Source organism: Patella vulgata, chromosome 2, assembly GCF_932274485.2.
Source record: "Patella vulgata chromosome 2, xgPatVulg1.2, whole genome shotgun sequence".
Taxonomy (NCBI): domain Eukaryota; kingdom Metazoa; phylum Mollusca; class Gastropoda; family Patellidae; genus Patella; species Patella vulgata.
Genome location: NC_065880.2, coordinates 31,568,957 through 31,589,912, shown reverse-complemented (window position 1 = coordinate 31,589,912; position 20,956 = coordinate 31,568,957). Strand labels below are relative to the sequence as shown.

The 20,956-nt window shown below is 34.1% G+C and overlaps 1 protein-coding gene across 1 annotated transcript in view; it reads left to right on the top strand.

Annotated features, from left to right (window-relative positions):
- Positions 1-286: 286 nt before the first annotated feature.
- LOC126811081 (heparan sulfate glucosamine 3-O-sulfotransferase 6-like) overlaps positions 287-20,956 on the top strand; it is a 95,550-nt gene continuing 74,880 nt past the window's right edge. Inside the window, exon 1 of the mRNA XM_050536557.2 lies at positions 287-1,173. Within this exon, the coding sequence (XP_050392514.1) occupies positions 524-1,173 (650 nt within the window). The 5' untranslated portion in view covers positions 287-523. The remainder of the gene's footprint in view (positions 1,174-20,956) is intronic.

The following is a 20,956-nucleotide window of genomic DNA, read 5'->3' as shown; positions in this document are numbered from 1 at the left end:
CCGTTCAATTTTACACGAACACAAAACAACATTCTTTATGTCTAATTTTCCCAGATTTTACAGATAGGATAACAAAATTCATTGACCCATACCTTTAACTAGCTAACTACCTTGTCCTGAGCCGTTCAACTAAAAACCATTACCATTTCCATTCAGAAAACTAGTCCAACCCTCTAGCTGTATATCAGCCAATCAGATGATTAGCTTTGTCACGTGCTATTTTCAACATACAATAGGTGATACACGCGCTAACCCGTGAGCCGTGCATGGTTTATAGTGTATTTGAGTGTTAGCAATAATATTAGTGAATGTGTGTGTATAAATACAAGACACCTTAAAGTTAGAAAGCGTACATATGTGTTTCATATTTATACATGGGATTTATAATCATACTACCATTCTATTCCTTCACGTTCTATAACGTCACGGTGTTGACAAGGTGATGATTGTGAGAGAAGGAACGTCAAAGTGTTATTAAAGGAGGTATGGAAGAAAGGGAGATAAGCCATGCGATGTTAAGGACATGGTAATATTTCGCTATGTCCCATATAAGCGTTTATTGTCATATGTTATAATGTCAATTATTGGTTTCACGATGCTTGGTGTTTACGTTGTTGTGCTAACGTGGTGTACGACTTTGGGATTTCCCGAGTACACGGGGAACAGGATACCTGTGTATACCAGAGAAAAACCTCCCGATACCCACGTGGAAAGACTTGTCCAAAACATTCAACGACATAATCGCGAACTGCAATATTCAAAATCAGGGGATATAAATAAAAAGTATTTCTGGACTCAGGCGGACATCAGGAATTTTGACAATGCCGAGTCGACAAATACGCCAGATAGTAGTATTTATTTAGATGGAAAGAGTAACGTTAATACTGATAACACGGATAATAGTGATACTATGGATAATACCGATAAAACTTTCTTGCAACCGACTCATCAACCTGGTAACATAACCGTCATTCAGTACAACAACCCAAGAACATTTACAAAAATACGACAAAAAATGAGTAAAAAACTTCCACAAGCTCTAATAATCGGAGTAAAGAAAGGGGGGACTCGGGCCCTATTGGAGTTTTTAAGGATTCACCCTGATGTACGAGCCCCGGGCCCAGAACCCCATTTCTTTGATCGACATTATGATAAAGGACTAGAGTGGTACAGGTAAGTCATTGTCACTTTAATATAAACAACATTTTCTACTCTTAGAGTGGTATATTGTGGTTCCGTTAAGTTGATTCGATTAAATCGTCTACTACAGATATATCAGCTGTTTTGCCATATATATATATTGTTGTGGATCAAACAGGACTTTGTGGTATATACATGTGGTATATTCCGATAGTACATCATTGTTCTTCTACCGTTAACGTAGTGGTGGATGCGTGGTTTTATGTGCCCAGCGAACGTCCATATGATTAGCTCAATAGTGATGTAGAGTTAGTTAAGAAAACGCTGCGCTGCGATTGAACGTGTCCTTTTCTGTAAGTCCCGAATTAAACCACATGCCCCTTCTCTTAAAGTTAATTAACAAGTCTGTCTTTCCGCGTACCATGACTTCACTTAAAACATATTTTGGTGTACAAATAACTAGCTTTGAGTTTATAACAAACTGCGAGACACCTTTTAGCACTGTACTACTACGGCTATATTAGCGTCATTCGTATTGTGATAGTAACTGTAGTTTCTCTATTTCCAATATTCTCTTAATTACTCTACGAGCCATCACACTACTAGTATTGCTCAGTTTCAAATTAACCTTGCATTAGGATATCGGCGTCCAACCATTAGGGGGCTTCCTCTTCCCTGTCACAATATCTTTGATGAAGCTTTGCGTCATTCAGAAAAAAATCCTGGTTTTATTTTATTAGTGGGCTTCAGTTATTGGACAAGTATTTACTCACTGGTGTAATTTAAAAATATCAGATTTGAATCTTTACTCTTATGGTTTATATGTTGTTAGCATGTGATCATGGTTAACTGATGAACACATATATGAAAGGACAATGTATATATTTAAACTACTACCGTGTGTAGTAATTGATCATTCTTTGAGCTGTGAAGTACCCCCCCCCCCACCCGATGAGCTACAATCGCTAAACTTGACAACGACACATGAATATAGAATGGCAAAATATTGTCACACCAGTGTTATCGGGTCTTCTAAAATGACGATAGTTTGTAAATATATTTCAGGTGAGGGTTACCCGCAATTAATAATAATAATATAATAATAATAATAATAATAATAAATGACCATTTCTTGAGCCCAAAATCCATCGATAAGCATGCTCAAAGCACTTTTAAGAGCAATAAACTATTCAGTTTAGTCTACATAAGATTGTCTGAACAAGTGAGTTCTTAATTGGGATTTGAAACTTGTAAGAGGTTTGCTGTCGCGAATATTTTGAGGATAATTTGGTGCAGCTTCTATCTCGGAACGGTTTTAATTTTGATGATCGAATGCACCAAAGGTTATGATGCTGGGATCTCAAAATACGAGTTGGTATACAGTTAGTAGTTCTGAAAGATAAAAGGGTGCTGTACCCTGGTGAATCGGAAGCCAATGCATGGATTTCAAGACGAAGGTAATGTGCGATGACTTGTTCTGGATATGATCCTGGCAGCTGTATTCTGCACTTTTTGGGGCTTGTACAGTATGGCTTGTGTACTACCAGCTAGAATTGCGACGGGGTTGAGGTTTAGCTTGTTATTGGAAAACTGCAAGCTTGTAATTTTAAGATGATAATGTTACATGGAAGGGATACCGTAGTCCCAGATTTTAATCGAATCAACTTGACGTTGTTCTGGAATATACATCATATTTTGCCTGGTTCAGGTAAAACTGCCAATCAAATGATACAACCTGGCAATCGTTTTGGCATTGAATTACAATAAATATAAACGATATGATATTAATACACTATACATCAATATACCATCTTTAACCTTATACTTATTGTCTAGTATATACAGTTATGTTTTCCTGAATATCTTCAATCTTATACTCAATTCCAAGTACATGTATATGAGCTAATGTATACTGAACGTCTGCAATATACTACTAAATTTATATTTATGTTTTACTGAAAATCTTCAGTATTATACTTAATTTCTAGTACAAGTTTTACCTTTTATCGAACATATTATACTTAATATCTAGTACAATGTTTTGCCGGATATCTTCAGTTAATTCCTAGTACACGTATACACAAACGTATATATCTGCGGTATTATACTAAATGTCTAGCCCGTTCATTCACCTGTATAAAATATTGTTTCATAAATGAAACCAATATTATATTATATTAACACACACTGATATTATGATGTGCATACTTCAATACACACCCTTAACTGTTTATGTTACACTGAAGAACACTACTTTATACTGCATGGGTTTATACTGAAAATATATGATTCTGGAAAAAGGAAATCAGGCGATGAATTCAATCATTTCTAATTATGAGTTGACATTTCACCGCGGATGATCGGGTATTACCCATTAGACACTTACCTAAATGTCAACATTAAAAGATACTGACAAGTAAGATCGATACAATAGGATGATTTGGTGATAAATAAATCATATCGATCTATTTATAGTCTAAAATCAATGAAACATATATCTGTTATATGTTGAGTATATGAACACTTGTTCTTGTTAAAGTAGTTAGATTAACTCGGCTATATTAACAACAGCTTTTTAGTCATTGGTGGTTTGACAGTACATGTAGAAACAAAAATGTGGATGGATGAGTAAATCAATGAATTATGGATATATCAATTACTGTGTCCTTTGTAAGGGGAGAGGGCAAGTGAAATAAATAGGTGAAGGAAGCAGTGGACAGTATAAATAAATGAAAAGGAAATGAAATTATCAGATCTTCCTTAAGACGAGAAGAACGTGATTAATCATCTTTGATATGAGTTATTTCAATCATAAATCCCACTGTTTAGAAATATTTTCAAAAGTTCTAAATATTTATCAAATATGCAAGAAATATGTCTGATAATGGTTTTGGCATTTCCCAATGAACTCTTTTGTAACCAATTTTACAGGCTTTCCCCAAGGAGATGATTTTAAGCCAACAGCTTTCTATGAAATCATACAAAGATCCCAAGACTTAATGTTCGTTTTTCATTGAATAGTGCCATTGAGTAAGAATTTTCAGGGTTTATAAAAACAACTTTTTAATAAAATAAATGTGAAGGCGACATTCCGTTCTTAGAAGAAGTAAATGTTATGAACTGCCAAATTCTTTTGATGTTTTAAATGCCTTATGAACTTTTCTAGTATCATTGGATACTATCCTTTGGGGTTAACAACCATCGTATACTTCAAGTCTTCCTATAGATATTATTCCTTCATAAAAAGCAGCATGTTTTATGTAAAAAGCACACCCTAAATAATTTGTTTTGTGATCTAGTGCTATTTTGTATTTAATCTATTCTAAGGTGATTCATATAGAAAAAAACAGCATATTTTTATGTTTTAAGAAATCATTATTTATTTGATCCTTTTTTCGATGACTTTATTTCAAGTGCTCGTTCCTTTTGAGTAGAAAATTAATCATTTTGTAAGGAAACGCTTGTTGATTTTTTGATATGTTCTTCCTGCTCCTTGAGCAGGACATTTTTGTCATATCTCTTACTTTTAAAAAAAATCATCTTTTGAGCAAAACCACTTAAATCAAACGCTTAAAAATGTATAATAAACGGGTGCTTTTTGATGCCATAGTTGGTCGTGATGTATTTCATGATCTCCATCATCAACATTTAAAAAAAGAACTCCATTTTCTGAATACCCCCACTCTTTGGCCATCAACCCAGTGGAACTATTTCACTGCACTTAACGCGCAATTGTTCATATGTATTCATGCACAACGGCCCGCTATCGTTAGTATTTGTCCGTAATGATATCAAGCCCCTTTGATGTGAAGGATTTTATAAGATTGATGCATTTGTACTTAAATTTGCGGGACTAAAAAAATCCTGTGGCAATATTTGGATATTTATATGTGTTATGAGAATCATTTAAATCATCAAAGATAAAGAGAAAATGACTAAAGACAGACTAAATTATTTTGATCCAATTTTTTTCTCAATAAAAAAAATGCAAATTGACGACTTTAATCTGGGAGAAAATCGAAATCAATGATTAGAAAACGAAGACTTTGTATGCAACTATTCTCAAATGACTTTAATTTCTGAAGATCAAATCAAGCGAAATAATTAAATGCGCAGATCAATATCGGAGTAAATGAGGCGCACGCGTTAACACACGCTAGAATTGACTTACCTAAAAACGGCGCGAAATAAGTGGCGGGAAATGTACCATGAACGGAAACACGGCATCAACAATGGATTTATTCCTAAATTTTTCATTCATCTTCATAAAAATGACAGACACAACCAAAGAAAACACACAAAATTAATAGAATATTTTTTTCCATGTTGTAATTTTAAGGATGTAAATGTTGGCTGGCGTCTGATCGATTCACGGCGGGAGAAGACAGAAGGAAAAGTGTGAATGATTGGGATATAAGTTGCTGTATCAATTGATTAGATGATAATCATAGTCTACACTCATCTGTTTACTGTCCATATGTTTCCGGCTAAACAGACGTGCATTTTAGCGGCAATATATTCCACGGGATCCGATTCTTTGGAGGGGTACTATTTATTTTGTCACCGCGGTTGTACATATATGCACCTCTAAACTTAATATTGGAAGTTCTCATTGATTTAATCTAGTCATAATGGATTTTCCAACATATTTAGATAATATACATGATACAATATTAATGTTCACCTATCAGTCTACAAACGTAAATGCAATGGTGTTAAATGCCACGTCAACACCAACCAGGCTATATTCCGCCAAACACATATTGATGTCTACAAGACATCTTACAAAATTTAATGTAGATACAGAAATTTATCAGTAAATCTATCGCCCCCACAATTTGGCAAGTTGCTTAATTTCAAACAGCACACACCGCGGCCTCGGCAAACCAGTCCCCACCCTCTATAAATTAGCCCCACAGGGAATCCACAATCTGACAAGTAATCTGAGACAACCTATTTATGTTATCAAAATATGATGGTACTACTTCATAATAACAATTATCATATATTTATTTCTCTATAAATGACAAAGGATTTCCTGTAATCTGACGATAATATTTCTGATAATTTCTAAAAACCTGAAGTCCAAGTGAATTATGATGACAATAAAATTTCAATAAAATTGCAGATGGATATATTTCAATGTTATAAGCTATTACAACTGGGTCTATTTTAGCAAAACGATCCATTTTGATGCAAATTCTGCATGATCAGTTTAGAAATTACAATGTGAAAAAAGTAAATTTATTATACAAAAAACAACTTATGTAAACTGACATGACAGGGTATAGCTATAAAAATCCAATTTTATTTCAATTATTGACACGAATTGAATAATACTCGAAACAGAAAATGAATTCGTAATTCATAACCTCCGGGCAAAGGCACGTGCATGCTATCTGATTTGAGACAAAAGAGTTCTAGATCCGTGAAATTAAAATGCAATAATAGAACGGAGATGTTTTATGGGTGATTGACATGTAATGCACGTACATGTGCATGCTTTCACTGGTTCTTTCAGCATTAATGTCCATCATTGGTTCTAGTTCCGTTTTATGACATATTGCGGACAATGTATTTCACATGATCCTACTCAATTTCGGGGTTAAAATAAAATTTAAGAATTAACGAGCCATATGATGCGTACACGTGAAGCCATTCGTGTTATTGTATCGCAAACCACGCAAGATAACTTCATTTTGTGTACAAAAGTCATTTTTCGACTTACACAATGTCTACTCTCATGGTATCCAATGTCACCGCAGAGCGTCGTTATATCTGTTATGCACTTTAATGCTTGTATGTCACACAACACCCACTGCAAACCGTCGTTATACCCGTTACACATTACATAACATAATACCTAATGTCACTGTATACAGCGACGTTACATCCGTACATTTTATATACCTTTGTATTACACAATATCCACCGCCCTTGTAAAGTACGTTGGTTTGGATCACAGGTTTGAACCACCTCCCATTCTCTCACTTCGAAATTGTGAAAGAACAAAAATTGTGGTTACTTTATAATCATGTTTTCAGTACAGGACATGTGTACCGGATATTTTAGTACACGTAAACATGTGCATACAATGAAAATATTCTTGAGTTTTGCGTGCCTATTTGCCGTACAATCTGCTTATCAGGAATAATCCTGCCAGTGATAATTCTGTTTCCAACTTGAACAATTAGTTCATCACAGTCGAATAACTTCACGACTCTAATTAATTATATAGAATTAAGGACAGAAAATGATTTGCTAATGAAGTTTTAATGAAGCATTCTGTATACTTAACGAGGGGAAATAATCGTATTTTTACTAATTAGTTTACTGGGATGATCAATATTTTCTTTCCTTGTGTCCTAGTTACTTGATTAACAATATTAGACTCATTTGACTTTACATACTTTATCTACCTAATGAGACCATTACAGGTGTATAAATACTATAATTTTAAAGCGACGTTCTAACTTACGTTGAAAATGTATGACAGTGTTGGTGCCGTGTACGAGGCAGGGTATAGCCAAACACTCGGCTAACTGCTCGATTTAGATTAACGAACTATAACCTTTGTTCTACATTAGTCATAAGATGACCAATATTGTTATAACAGACACGGGCAATTTAAAGCTATGGGATGTAGATCTAGTTTAACTTCCACTCAACACAAAGATGTATATTGTATATATGTATTTTCATTAAGTGAGTCTTTAGCAGTAACAAGGGAAGGGAAAGGGATGGTTTGGGACCAAAACAACGAAACTGGTATTAATTACAGATCTTATGATGTAAATCACCCACAAAATGAGGCTTAACATTTTCATTTTTATATTCTCGAATCGGTATCTTTAATATATTTGCTAAAGACATTTTGTTGACATAGGACTTTAAAATCTAGTTTAATTAACAGGATTATATGTATTATACTATATTTATAGTAACTATTTTGAAGTTGGGCGTCTTAATTGAAGTAAACTATTTACTTACATTATGATGATAAAATAAGACAAATTGAAAGACAGACGTCAACTTCATTAAGATAATTTTAAAATGTTTTTCTTCTTCAGAAACAAGCAGTTTAATGACGATAAACTATATATTCTTCGCTACATTTCTAAAGCTGAAAGCTTTCAGATTCTATATACTATTCATTATACAAGTACTTTTTATAGATTATTCTATGTTGATTCTTGTAGAAATGTATTAATATTGGTTTAATAGAAAAACATCTTAAACATAATATAGAAACTGTAATTAATCATAATATCTGATGGTACTGACCATCATTAATGAGATTTCTCAAATGTATTTCTTAACTCTACTTTGTGATTAAAAAATACGATAGACTGGAACTTCAATTTTTATTTTAAAGAAGCTCTATATTGTTATTAATTAAAAAAAACCCAACAATCTCCATCCCTTGCACGGAGTTAAAACATGCTATATTATGGTTATCTGCAAACTTATGGAATCTTACAATCCACCACATTTCTCGAGTACAACGTTTGAAAACTTTTAATTCTTAAATCGGTAGGTTATCAAAATAAGGTTGTTCACTGTGGTACTATGGAAGTCTGTTGCGGCCATTTTATAATCTCAACTTCACAATTAATATGCATATTCAGTAATTAGTATGGTTAAAAGCCAATTTATGACGACAGATTATTCTGGCTTGCATCGACGTATATACCCCTTTAAAGATCCAGGCAAAACAAATATACCATCAACAGCGTCTTCTAATTTTTGTAATATAATTAGAGTGTGATGCCATATACAAATCTAATATACATGTAACATGAATATGATAACAACCTGACCTAAAAAGCTCTCTGTTAGACTACATGTGTTTTTAAAGCGCAATTAATTTGTTTTCAAATATTGATTCTTATTTCACAATTACGATATTTTGTAGACGCATCTGTCACCAACAGATATCGTAAATAAAATGCCAGGTAGATTCCAGGCCAATTGTCAAACCATAAAATATTTTAGATGCGGTTTACATAATCCATATTTGGGCATATTCAACCAATCAAATAAGGAAAAAAAACACTTATCCTAGAATATCAGGAATATAAAAAGCAAGAACGCGCCTCGGCTGGGCAGACCCATTGGCGTCCTTAGGAAGACGTTTTCTTTGTTCATTATACGTATGCTTGAATATGTAATCCTAGTACAATGTAGTTATAACCTTTATGCCGTGATATACTTAACCATATAAAACCATATTGTATTTGCCGCAACGATATTGTTACGGTGCTATGTATTCTACGAGAGGGGAGAGACACGTATATCATCTATATCCGGCTCCATATCCACAAGACTTAGTTAGCTACTTAGTGCTGTCATTCACAAAACGCTGCTGTCTTAGAACGATATTGCTGGTCCAGACAACTGCTAGAAATATTAGTACGATATAACCCAAAATAATACATTCCACATTTATCATCCGAGATACGTTTCTCTGGTAAAAGTTGACGTCACAAATTGGATAAAATATGTCCATGAATTTTATATATTTTATTGGCTGTATTCATAAACCAGACATGCAGAAGACAGAACATTTAATTCGTTCTCTGAAATCATTGATCAAATAAAATAGAAGTAGTTCTAAGGATGCAGGATGTTTTTCTAACTATATCAATAAGCCATTAATATTGATATTGTATTTGTATTAATTGTGCGTATAATAATTGTAGAGAGTTTTGTCAGTCGTTAAAACTCCATTTATCTTGTTCTAGCAGTCGACGATAAAGCACATTAAAAATACATATTTTATATTGTGTCATCAGCCATGCATGGTTATGTCAAAATGAAAAATGCTCATCACCGACACGGTTATTGTAATGTAATATCATCATAAATGTTTTGCGGGATAATTCTCTTGGGTTTGATATGCCAATACAAGTTTGCTATATTAATGTCGATCCAAGCAGGTTTACTACCGGTAATGGTATACACATCATCGTCGATAACACGAATCTTTGGTTTTATGAATATCCATAATAAATATCGCACTGATTAATGATGCATGTCGTACACCTACTGCTATATGTACACTTTCACAGAGAGTGATATCGTAGGGAAGTGTTGCCGAACAATCTTCCAAACAAGGGATTGGGAGGCCGATTCCAATATAAGTGAGAATATGAAAGGGAGACGAAAGGGAATTCACAGCCCATATCCAAGAGAATTATGCTGGTACACTTGATACATCTTTCCATTTATTTGAGGAAATTTTATTTGACTTATAGAATGGTACTCGGGATGGTACTCTTTTGACGTAGATATTTTTTGTAGGTGATATTTGACCTATAACCTAGACAGTTGACATACTCAGATTAAGGTAATTATTGGTTGACATATGAAATCAACTCGTTGACATATTACTACTAGGTTAAATCCCCGTATCAATCATCATATTAATCAGCAGTGGAGAATGGGAGAGAAAACAATAACACACGTACTTGTAGCTAAGCGGATTGTTTTACCTGGGTGATACAAAAGCATATTATGTTTAATCTAGATTGCTTCTACTAATCCTCTTATTCAATATCGCAAATAAATAGACGCCGGTTAACCATCAAATATGACCTACAGATATTTTTTTTATAATTTAGACAACAACGTTTCTGTTCAAATTTATGCAAGGGTTATCGACATTTCATCCTCACTTTCATCGTTCTAAAAAATACATGATATGCCAGTCTAAAGTCGATAGAAATATAGATTTGAAATTAAACGATATTTATCATTCCTGTTCCATGTTTGAAAATGTTCGACGATACTTTTTACTATCGCTGTCCATTTCCAATATAGATTCATCATGTATTTGTTATAAATGAGAAAGTAAAGTGAAGATGAAAGAAGCATGTGAGATGTTATCTGTCGACTAGTCATCTATAAAATATTGTAAAATAATCAAATATTTATTTCTGTTAGACAGTCAGTCTGTATCTAGTAGAAAAGTCGCACGTTCAGAGATGCAGTGAGTCAATACTTTCAAGGCTGACCTACTAAATATGTTCGACGGTGTAAAATACAACTAACTAACAACAATCTCTACGTGTTGAATGCTTGACTTCCGTTGTTATAGAGTAGCCGATTAATATAATAATAACTACATGTACAAGAAATGAATAAGCCGTTTTGAATTCGAATTGACAATTAGATTTATTATAAAAGAAATAGTTATGTCTTTAAGAATAAAGCCACATTTTGATAATGCATAATGTATCAACCATAAATTGCTTAATATCCTTTGATTCTTTCTTGATTTGAATATGGACTCTAAACACCAGATTCTTTCCAATAATGACACTACACTCGTTTCATTGTTTGAGCAGAAGAATACGGCGTGTTTTGTTTTAATATATATAACTGTAGGTTCGCATTGTGATTGTGAGTTAAGAGGGTAAGGGTTAAATGCATGTACATGTATATTATTGTTAGTAAGTGATAAAATAATTCTTAAAGCCATGAACTCTTTTTATGATAATGTTCACTTACTCTAGCTAATTGCATGAATAATGTTTCGCAAGAATCAATTATGATTCTCCTGAGAGCAATCCACAATACAGATGTATTATATAGAGTTGGGTTTACTTCAAATAACTTGAGTTGGATCCCGAATACTGGGATCAGTTAATGTTAGGAAAAGGGTACAGCTATTGTTTATATTTGTCAAACTTTTCATATCCAGGCGACTGAGGCAAGAACCTTACAGGAGCCGGAGATTGGTGCGACTCCTTATGCTTATAGTACTGCATCACCGCAGTTCGCGTTTTGTTTAAGTTAAGCATTATTTATTCGGCAAGAGTAGTATAACATAATTTTATTCCATAACCAAACGTAGACCCCCCAGCCCACGCATCTCTTTACTTTTACAAAGTAGCAATCTAGGGCATTACATTTGAAAAAAGGAAACACACATAATGAAATAAGTATGTTACATTATTGTTTAATTCCGGTAAAACTCCCAAAAATCTGAAATAGCGAAGAAAACAAAATACCCTTTACATATTTCGCCCGCGAAAAATACTTTTGCCCAGGAAATGAATTTTAAAATAAGTTTTAAAATAAATCCTACGAAAACGAAATATTAATTTAAACCAAATGTTCTTGTTTTCTTAAATTCAATTCAGATATTGTTACACGGGAAACATACATTTATATATCAGATTTTGAGGTCACGGCGGAGCTATATATAAGCAATCTAACACGTTTCAATATTTTAAAAAAAATCCTTAGACGTGCTTTTAACATTTTTATATTCAAAATAAGCCCCGAAACATCAGACATCTTAATTTAATACTATACAGTGCATACGTTTTCTGAAATTTTAATTTGATCTGTTAGTTTGAACATTTCCATTATTCCTTAATTTATTCCCTTTGCCGTTTTGTTTTTATGTATCCTTTCATGTTATATATTATTGTGTTTAGCGCGACTCTCCTGCATTGAATTCGGTGAATAATCGCACCATCAATTGTTCCTTTCTAAAAATTCCCTTCACTTCGTCTTCAACAATACAACAAAAGATTCATTCATAAATAACTTACGAAATATTTCAGCTATCTTAGATTTGATTTTTTGATGTAGATGTAACAACGATTCCCGTCCTCAATACAATGGGATTCTTTTAAATAAACTTTTTAATACCCGTAGATGATGTTCATGATCTATGTTGTAATGAAAAAAATCATAAACCTTTCGCTTTTCACAGAACAATGTCCTTATTCATTTTTGTAAAGCAGTTGTGCGAGGCAATAAAGTGGGCGGTGACATTACTACTTGTCATTCATTCATATTGAAAGCTTTCGTCTATTAGCGACATTTAGCCCGAGGCTCGGACGTTAATAGAGACGTGGGCCCAGTGCTGTCATTAAGTAATTTTCGCTTTTATTTCTCAAATATCGACACAAATTACGTGTTGTTAAAACGAATTAGTCCCATGATTAATAAAATGTAAATCTGAAGTCCAGATTTAAAAATGAATCTAAAGAAAACAAATTCCCCACACGCATAATGAGTTCCACAAGGTTGTGCCATTAAGCCTTTTTCTTAACGCAATTAACAAATAACCTAATGACATTACAAATTTTATAGCTATCTGTTTAGATAATTAGGGAAAATGTTAATGACAGGGGTCTCTTTCTGTCTAACTTGGAAATGTTGATTGAATGACTTTTTCTGTTTAAAATAAAACATATATTTACTTTGTGGTAATTTATGCCTTATTCTATGTGTCCACATATAACCTCGAAAGGTTGTGATTTATTATCGTTGTAATTTTATAGATAAGTTTATGTATATGTTTCAAAGTCACACATCAAAAAGCGAATATCAAGGATGTTTAAAGGTTTTTGTAAATACTAAATAAACCTAATTGACTTTTTCTCGGTTGTGTAGGAGATTATATCAGTATTGATTATTTCCTTTGTAAAAGAGAAAAAGTTTAGATTAATGTTTGATTGTGACATTAGTAGGATCTTTGGCGCCCGAAATATTAAATGTTTAATGATACCATGGCATTATTCATTCAAACATAAATACACTCTAATAGTGCAATTTGTGTCTGAACAGTAAACAGTGGATATTTTCTCTGTCAAAATTCTATGCAGTAATAAATATGTGTAAAGGTAACTTTCTTTTCAAAAGATTTTTAATCATACTTATCGAATCAGACAATATATTTGAAGGTTCGTGTACCCGACACTCCTTCTCTGCGGTATCACTTTAGGTGGAAGAGAACGACAAGCTATAGTATATTACGACTACCACTCGTCCCTAGTCAATTGAACTAAACGTATTGTGACTAATTATTTAAGCTATACACAAGCCCTCGTCTAATTTATTTAGATTCAAACTATCGTTTTAAAGTATTTGGCTCGTGTCACATACATGTACGGCATGTACCCGAGTAAGTGGTTACCTTGTGTAGTTGTTTTTATGTGAAAAAAGACGGGGTCCTGTGTATCAATATAGTGTACTGTGTACCATAGTCTAATCTCCAAATAGTATAATGTATTGACCTGACTTGCTTGTTAAAACTTTATTTTTCCATCCCGTCATATGAGGGCAATGTTATGTTTGACATTAACATGATACATAAGGAGATAGTGAATTCTCAAAATGTCCTATAGACGATTATTGATGAGATTGTTAAAATGTGTTATTTCCCCATTCCGTCATACGAAAATAAAACCAGACAATGTCCTATAGACGATTATTGACGAGTTTGTTAAAATATGTTTATTTCCCCGTTCCTTTATACGAAACTAAACCCAGACAAGAGACCATTATTACATGTTCATGTATGCGGAGAATGCTGCTACTGTAAAGTAGATCATATATTTCAATGGTTGGGTGAACAGAACATGTATGTGATATTTATGTGGAAAATATTTTTTCTGTGATTATTTATTTTACCACAAATAACAAAAACTTACTTGTAGAATAGCAGAATTATCAAACAGACAGCAGTGGACCGTAATGTTTTGGAATCGTCAATATCGGTATGAACATTGTCTTGTGCGATATATATATGATATATAGGCAAAGTCTGGACAAATTCAACACTACTTCATTCGATGTATAAAGCTATTCTCTATATTTAAAAGTTGCAGTCAAATGAAATGAAATTAGGTTTAACGTCCTACTTTTTCGTGCCGACCGGGCTGATGAAAACGGACATACGTCCTACAGTGTGTTATGAGGGACATTTTTACCGGACAGTGGCGCCACGGCCTACACTCATTTCGAATTCAACTGTCAGGGGTTCATCTAAGTGCATGCCAGCGTATACACGAGGCCCCGTTTTTGTCCCTTCTGAACGACTACACATTGTTCCTTGCCAGGCCCTCCGTCAAAAAGTCCCGGTAGTTGTGTGATTGTGCATTCGTGGTCACATAATCTTGCATTTAAGAATATATGGGAACCTTGAACGTACAAGTAAAGATCTCCTGGTATTTCAAGGAAAGTACGTAAGTGGAAACAAAAGTGTCCAGATAAATCTTCTTTCGTAGCATTGCTTATGTAACCAATGGAACAAAAAATATGATATCAAAATGACCTAGCGTAGACAAATATTATCAGTTGATTCTCTAGTTTACTTGAACATTTGAATCCTCTTAAAATCTAAAATTAGGAACGAGCCACAGAAATATTTAAACAAAACGTCTGACGTTTCAGAATGTCAGATATATTACGCCTGCCTTACAGCTTCAGACGAGAAGTCTGAGATTTCCTGGATTACGCATTCTGAAGTTTGTTTTTATAAAAGGCAAGTCAGATAGGAACACACTTTAAAATATAGGATGTTATTACTGCCATTTTACACAAAAAAATTCTTCGTTCCAATCCAAGTGGTCTAACGCGTTCACTTCAAAGCAGGACTGGTATAATGTGCACTTGACACAAACTAGATCACATATGGTGCAATTTTATTTCAATAATTCGCTTACTGGCAGGGATCTTTCGCAGTGAGAGGAAACCGAACGACCTACAGAAAACCCACGAGGGTGGGCAGGCGACCCTACTCCTCCTCACATACAACCTTGGGATCGAAATCACACCACTTGACTTAATGGCAGACCTTAGACTATAAATGAGTATGCATATTCAACACTTGCATACTGTACCCATTGCCACTTAAATACTTGTCATCAAACAGGCCGCCATTGTGTAGTGTTCTATCCAAATTTTGTATGTGACAAAGAGTAACCGGGTGTGGTTTCTCTAGGTCCCCCAATGTTCGATAAAAAAGCGAATATGTTATTTCCCAATATTATATCTCTTTCCCCTTCCCAATCATGATTGCGGAACAGTACTTTCGTAGCGGATGTTCCAGTTAACGTAAACAAGTGCATATAATGGAAATATTCTCAAGTTGAAGTATTGCGAGGCCATTTGCACTACAATTTCCTTATCAGTAATAATCCTGTCAGTGATATTTCTTTTCTCAAATGAAACGGACATATTTATCGAAAACATCTGGGAAGCAATTTTGAACAAATCTTTTTTAAATTTTTGACCATTTTTTAACAGTGCATGTAAATGCCTGCCAAAACTGCACTTTGTAGACGAAGGTTGATTATTATACAAGTAAACATTACTGGCACAGCGTAATTTTAACACTTTAATCTTTGTTAAAAAGTGAGCATGCCATAAAGAAATCTTTGTGGTCTAGAGCATTTGATAACACTTGTACCAGTTCACATATAGCTAACATTTACATAACATTTTTCACTTTAACCTCTTACATGTTATAAAAAATGAAATTCAGCAATATATTTTTTTAAAATCTTTATATCATATATTCCTAATTCACACTGCGAACATCTTTAAGAGTATGAAATCGGCTTTGTGAAACCAGTATATGACCATAATTGAAGTTAGAACTAATCGATTTGAATAATTCGTGGATCAAACGATATTTTATAATAGTGTTGTCGATTGTGTACACCTTTTGGTTATCTTTTTTTTTATTTTCGTGATATACATATTAATTTTAATAGCATGTTGAATTAGCGTTCAATATACGAGCGTAGGTCTACAAAGAGACATCTTTATGTTCTGTCTCTGTTTACCAATCAAACGAATCGTGATATTTATAATTGAATGAAAAGAATTCGGATTTGATACATACGAATTTATTTTCATTTCAAAGGAAAGTCGTGATCTCAATGCAATTATTTAGATAATTCCATTAACTCAGATATATCAAAAGACTTGAAGAACAAGATTAGCATCTTTTTTTTACTCCTTATAAATAGCTATGCCAATTCATGTATATTGGGAAGTTGCCAGAATCATTAACAAGTAAAATGCTTCTGAAATTTCAAAAATTGTTAAAGGCGATTACAATATTCTACAATAGTAGTGTTTATCAAAGGGTGTTTGTGAGGGCTAATACACCGGCCAATGAAATGAAATGAAAGGGGGTTTAACGTACTACTGTTCTGTTCCAACTGCGCTAATGAAGACGGTCATACGCCATACAGTGTGCTATGAGGGAAAGTTTGCCCGGGCAGCGGCACTATGGCCTACTCTTATATATCTAATTCCAACTGCCAAGGGATATTTTACGTACACGCCAATGTATACACGGGACCTCGGTTTTTCGTACCAGACAGCAGTCCTTGTCAATCCCTCCGTCCAGTACCACGTCGAAAAATTCCGATGAATTTTCTCGGCCAATGCAGGGATCGAACATGCGAACTCAAGGCTAGCGAGCCAGCGTCTTACCCACTTAGCCACCGTGGCTCCCATACCGGCCGATACATCACCTCTCATTCTTCCCCCATTGTCAATGTTCCAGGACGAGGGGCCTGGCGATAAACAACGTTTAATAGTTCAGATGGGATGGGAAATCTATATATGTCCCGTGTACACATTGCCCTGTGCGTAAAAGAACCATCGGCAGTTGGGATTCTGAATAAGAGTAAGCCGTAGCGCCGCTTCCCTGGCAAAAATTCTTTCATAGCACACCCCATGTCATATGCCCGGACGGTGCATATTATTTCATATTCTTTTTAAAACATCCGATGCCACCTTTTACTTATACGAGAAGTTCGTTAAACGAACAGTTGTTTCATATAAAATCAACTGTTGATAAAAACAGTAATGTCTATCCTCTTAGTTGTCTATATATCATAAAATGTTCAGCTGTAAGTTTGTAAGAGAAGTTATTTTAAGGTTTTTGTGGGTGTAAGTAGTTCTGTATATATACATATATAATAACTCTACTATATATAAATACATAAGACGATGTTTATTTATATATTTATTCTAGCAGAAAACACATGCTCCCATATATACGATAAAAATATGTTTATTACGTACATATGTTCAATTTATACACTTACATACTTTGTACATCTGAACAGAAGTATCGGAAGTCATTTACGAGTTGGGAGAAAAATTAAGCTCTTTCTACTGATAATAGCTACTCTTCTGAAAAATTGAATTTGGCCGAATGTGAACAAAAACGAATATTCGACACACATGGTAGCTTTAATATTGTCATCATTTATTTCTAGTAAATAGGTATTAACATATACCATACTTGGTATTACCAATCCGATTTCCATCATGCTAGAGCATGCTCAATTTGATATGTATCATATAAATTGCTGCAGTGAATATTTTTAACCATATCAATTGGTATAAGACGAACGAATGGAAATATGCTATTAACAGCTCTTTGTCACGATATTTTCACATTCGATTTCTAAAAATAATTCCCCTAAAACCATATTCCATGTGGAATTCTAAACCCTGTTTTATAAAAAGTGTACCGTGGATGGGCGTAAAGGCAATCTGGTAGGATACAAAGTCAGGAAGTCAGATCTGATAAAACCATTTGTCGTCTGTTTAACTCATAACGCCGTTTTTCAACCAGATCAGTTCACAGTCAAATTATGAAAATTTCACAAAACATTTTGAAAGAAAATATGAAGATCTGTATGTCCTGAAGATGAAAGAGTGAGCTAAGGAGAAAATGTTTATTATGTAATAACGATCATAACTAAACGAAAAAACAGACTAGTTTTGTTATTTTCATGTCATCTCTCTATAAATAAAATGGCGTTTTTCTAGCTATATTTATGTCATCGGCGATTTAATTTACTCTTATTATATAAATTATAGTCCAAGGTTTCCATATCCATATAATTTGACATTTCCATCTCAGGATATTTTGGTCCAAATGAATGTATCATATTATTTGCAATTTATTAAGTTCAACCTCGTGGTCATATGGAAAATATGCTGTGATAGTTTAAATCGAATATAAATGGACTTATAAAACCTCAAAATCATTTGCGACACCGATCCTTAGGAATTTGTCATAGGTTAAGTAGCCACGATGTCTCACCCAGCGAATCCTTTCAGTCAGTTTTATGACTACAACTAGTACCTGCATTTAATTATTGTGTATAAAATTACCATATATATTAAAATGACATTGGAAACATGTGTTGATTTTTTAAAACAATTTCTGCCGATAAGAAACATTTTTAATAAATAATTCACGCTTGTTTCACAAATAGAAAAGAAAATGTTAAATATTAGCACAAATGAACGGGTCTGAAAACATCTGGTGTTGCTGAAAACTAAAAGCTTAAAGGGCCAACATCGTGCATACTGTGAAAAATGTGGTTAAATATGAACACTATCAAATTATCCAGTATCCATACACTGATCAAATTGTAATTAATACATGTATGTCTCGGCAATTGCTTGACAGAATTGTCTCAAAGTACAATGTCTCCATTTAAGGTTTCAGAAGAGGTAATATACACTTCCACGTATACTACTGCTGCCTGTCTGAGAGTGCAAAAGTAATCACGATTTGGTCTACCACGTGCACGAGACGTAAAGTTTGTAACAGTTAAAGCCACGCGTACCTTTTGCACTGTACCAGATATTGCACCATCTGTTGTTTAAAGGACACATGTCTAAATCATTATAATAATTATACATGAACATGTTATGCTTGAATCAACTTGTCCTCACTTCAGTCTATCCAACATATTATATTATTATTATTATTACGTAACAGCTGTAACATATATCACGTTTATTAAATCGTTATTCATGCACTATTATGCACTTCATTATTATAACGTCATTATACAATACACTTATTGTAACTTATCTTTAACTCAGTAAATTATTTTCCAATCCCTCTTGTCAGTGGTGCGGGACGGAGGGACTGGCACATACAGCACATAGTCGTTCGGATAGGACGAGAAACCGAGGCCCCATGTACCCTTGGCTGTTGGAATTTGATATAAAAGTAGGCTGTAGAATTTCCCCCATAGCACACCGTATGGCGGATGGCGGTCTTCATTAGCCCAGTCGGTGCAGAAAGGTAGACCATTAAACGCCATTTCATTTCATTTCCAAAAATCAAGATGCTTAACACGTATGTATGTAATATTAATTTGAAACGAGGAATATTTTATTATAAGTTTGACTCCGTGGAGAAAAATTACCTGGGTTACCTGCGAGCTTCTTCGCGTTTCGGTCATGAACGGCTTATTACGGTTTCAAGTAGCGATTAGTTCCCGTATGGTGTTAAATACTAAAGACATATAAGAGACGAATGACAGTTTGTTCGTTGGATGCCGAAACTGCTTCATAGAAGACATTCTCGTGACAATTGAAATGGGGTTTATCGTCCTACTTTTCTGCATAAACCAGGCTAATGAAGAAGGACAGATGCCACGCTATGGCGTGCATTATATCATGAAAGCGGCTCTGTTCCAAATGCCCAAGGGTACCTGAGGTTGGTTATTCTTCTCATTTGACCGACTAGACGCCTTTCATTGCAAGGCCCGTCGGCTGGTAAATCCAGAGGGACTTTCTCGACCAAAACCGAGATCGAATGTCGGACCTCCCGGTTACTAGGGCAGCGCCATACTAACTGAGGCACCGTGGCACCCCCGCGACAACGGCAACAAGCAATATTTCAATCTCGTATGGTTTTCACGGGCACAAGAACTTGATTTCAATACAGTTTGGTTTTGGCAGGATATGATATTTTACTTTCAAATTATATTATATTTATCTTACCCACATTATACTTATCCTATAAACGCTAGGCATTTATTTTAAAATAAATCCTCTTAGGTTTATAATAAGTATATGTTACAAGTTTCGGCGTTACACTATATTGATTATATAATCGTTTTATTATACAATATTGTTATTTTTTCCTATCATGTAACTGCTGTTTGTTGTTTGTTATTGTTTCGTGTTTTTTTACACATAGCGATTATTATCATGCTTTGTGTATTGTTGTCGG